At 52.8% G+C, this 3,373-nt stretch overlaps 1 protein-coding gene across 1 annotated transcript; it reads left to right on the top strand.

Annotated features, from left to right (window-relative positions):
• Positions 1-569: 569 nt before the first annotated feature.
• Positions 570-1,831, top strand: LOC126637605 (gastrula zinc finger protein XlCGF49.1-like). Its single transcript, XM_050310977.1, has one exon. It carries the CDS (start codon positions 584-586, stop codon positions 1,403-1,405), a length of 822 nt encoding a protein of 273 aa, XP_050166934.1. The 5' UTR covers positions 570-583; the 3' UTR covers positions 1,406-1,831.
• The last annotated feature ends 1,542 nt before the right edge of the window (positions 1,832-3,373 follow it).

A 3,373-nucleotide genomic window follows, 5' to 3' on the forward strand; every position in this document is an offset into this window, starting at 1 on the left:
GGAGAAGGGACCCCTGGGGCCTCCAAAACCCCCAACATCCCTAAGCAGGGGGACCCTGGAGCGGGGGAAGTCCAGGACCCCCAGGAACCCAGAGAGGGCAGGGACCCTGGAGAGGGGCATCCCCCAATACACAAGGGACCCCCCAGCAACCCAAATAGGAGGGATCCCCCAGAACCCCAGAGGGGAGAGATCTGATAAGGGGGAACTGCTGGAAGGGGTTTTTTTGGTCTGAACCTTGAAGTTCTGGGGGAGGAGTTTTTTTGGGAGGGCTTTTGGTGTTTTGGAGCTTTTTATGGTCAGAGGATGCCCGGTGAGTTCTAGGGATGGACTTGGGCAGGAGGAACCCCCAAAGCAACGCGCTCAGCCCTTGTTTCCCCCCAGCAGGATTTGTCCTTCCCAAAGCTTGGGCAGATGGAGGAGAAGGCTGCAGGAAGAGGAAGAGGTCACGGGCCCCCCAGGCAGGTGAGGAGGAAGTCAGTGCCCCTTTGACCCTGTCTTGTGGTGCCTGTGGCAGCCGAGCATCGCCCCCGGCTGCAGGACAACCCCGCTGGCACCGCTGTCCTGCCGGGGCTGGGTCTGGGGGATGTCCTTGGCCTTCCCTCTGGGCCAGAGGCAAATCCCCTGCCTGTCCTTCTTCCTTCCTGCTCCAGGCCCCGAGCTGAGGACGAAGAGCACGGAGGACAAATCTCCCCAGCAGAGCCTGGTGGGAGAGGCCGTTTTGAAGGGCTCCCCGGCGCAGGAAGGCAGCGGGGAGGAAAAGGCCCGGAGATGCCCCCAGAGGAGGGGCTGCAAAGCCAGCCCAGGGTGCTCTGAGGAGGAAAGACCCGTCCTGTGCCGGGAAGGCAGCCAGAGCTTGAGCCGGAGCTCGGAGCTGGTGGTCCCTGAGCAGCCTCCCAGCAGGGAGAAGCCCTTCAGGTGCTTGGAATGTGGGAAGAGCTTCAGGAAGAGCAACCACCTCCTCAGCCACCAGCACATCCACACTGGGGCACGGCCCTACACGTGCAGGGAATGTGGGAAGAGCTTCAGGAACAGCTCCAACCTGCTCCAACACCAGCGCATCCACACTGGGGAACGGCCCTACAAGTGTAGGGAGTGTGGGAAGAGCTTCAGTGACAGCTCCAGCCTCCGCAACCACCAGCTTATCCACACTGGGGAAAGGCCCTACAGGTGCTTGGAATGTGGGAAGAGGTTTCAGCGCAGCTCACATCTCCTCGTGCATGAGCGGACACACACAGGTGAGAGGCCCTTCCGCTGCACCGACTGCGGGAAGGGCTTCAGCCTGAACTCCACCCTCGTCACCCACCGGCGCATCCACACCGGGGAGAGGCCCTACAAGTGTGGGGAATGTGGGAAGAGCTTCACCCAGAGAGGTAACTTGACCAAACACCAACGGACCCACCAGTAAGGGAAGGCCCTACGAGTGCCTTGACTGCGGGAAGAGCTTTGGCCGCTGCTCCCACCCTGAATGACCCCCCTGATGGTGAGGCAACCCCTGGAGTCCAGTGACTGTCAGTCCATCCCTTTATTCCAGAAAGGACCAGTGCCCTTTCCCAGGGGCAGGTTGTGCCAACAGATCCCTTCTTGGGGGGGGTGTCGAGATTCCTGCCTTGGCTGGGACCCCCCAAGGTCACTGCTGGAGGTTGAGAGCAGAGATCTCCCCACGAGCGTCGGTCTGAGGGAGTTCCGTCCATCTCTAATGAATAATTCTTGCTTTGCTGCCAGTTTGAGTAGAATTGCTTCAACAATTGCTTTAGTGTAGAACACTGTCCTATCTTATCCAGTACTACTGGTAGTTTTAGTGTTTCTATTGTGCAGTAAATAATTCTGATGATCTTTTGTCTGATGATTTGTAACCCTAAAGAATTTATTTCTATCTATAGATTTGATTTGCTGTTATTAAAACCTGGGGGACAAAAGTGGTTCAGTCCCACCTCTGTAATTCCTGTGAACTGAACCGGTTGTCATAACCCAAGGCTGAGATTGGATCCAGCAGCCCCCAGCACCCCACAGTCAGTTGGGAGCTCAGGGGACCACCCCCCTTTCCCAGCACTTTTGGGCCCAAAGACCCCCATGGGATCATTGGACCTGCCAGACCACCCTCCCTTTTCCACCGTTCTCCCTTTTCCTTCCACTTTTCCATTGTCCCTTGCTACAATCTGCTTAAATATTGCAGAAAGAACTTAAGATTCGAATATTCCCTTGAGCAAAACTTAAAACTCACAAGTTATCTGTTGATACCAAAAACTGATTTTTATTAATTCCTAAGAGATGCAAAGAGAATGAGAAAAAAATAAGAAAAGGTTGGAAACTGCTAAGATTATTTCTAGATGCAGAGAAAAGATGCCACTGAAAACTGCCTTTTCCCACTGAGCTGGTGTGTGTGTGTGGGGAGAAGCAGTTTCTGCCTTTTTTTTCTCTGTCCCTGCAGCTTTTGGATGTTGTCTTTGTAGCTGCAGGGGGTCTGACAGCTTTATTTCTCTGCAATGCACCATGTGTGGTTTCACTGCTCACACCCCTGTCCCAGGCTGTGCAGGGTCTCTGCTCAGCCAAAGCTTTGGGCCCTCAGAAATATGGTCAGGGTAGAAGGATAAGGTAGAACTCCCACATGTGGCACGGTGGTCTCAGCTCTCTCCAGGCCGGCACAGTTCCAGTCTCCAGTGGCAGGCACGCAGCACGCGGTGGTGGAGAAAAGGTGAGGGGAGGTGGGGAGAAATTCTAAGCTACAGTCACCAGTTTTCTCTCCCTTTCCTCTCCCTGATTTTCCAAAATTTGTCCTCAATTTTTATAGTGTTCACAGGAGGTTGAACGTGCTTTCTTGGCATGTAACCAGTTCAGATGTTGGAGGAGCTATGATAACCATAAACAACGGCAGGATCTTTTGGCAGGAAAAGTGCCGTGGGAAGTCCTGGTGAAAACTTCTGGCAGAGAACTGACAGAGAATGTTTGGTAGGAAGTTTTTGACAGGCAGAAACAATTGAGAAACAATTTTTCGGCATTTCTGTATTATCTGTGTGTTACAGGTGGTTACCATGGTAAACAACGTGATCAATAAAGAATGCATAATGGTTGCCATGGTAATCGACCCTAGCGATGCAAATGCATAATGGTTGCCATGGTAACCGGGCCATAGCAAATGAGAATGAATAATGGTTACCATGGTAACCGCTTGTAACAATGAGAATGCATAATGGTTGCCATGGTAACCGCTTGTAACAATGAGAATGCATAATGGTTGCCATGGTAACCAACGTGACCAGTGAGACTGTATAATGGTTGCCATGGTAACCGAGTTCACAATGAGAATACATAATGGTTGCCATGGTAACCGAGGTCACAATGGGAATGCATAATGGTTGCCATGGAAGTGATGTCA

The sequence above is a fragment of the Myiozetetes cayanensis genome, unplaced genomic scaffold, assembly GCF_022539395.1.
Source record: "Myiozetetes cayanensis isolate MyiCay16 unplaced genomic scaffold, myiCay2020 scf1522, whole genome shotgun sequence".
In the NCBI taxonomy this organism is placed as follows: domain Eukaryota; kingdom Metazoa; phylum Chordata; class Aves; order Passeriformes; family Tyrannidae; genus Myiozetetes; species Myiozetetes cayanensis.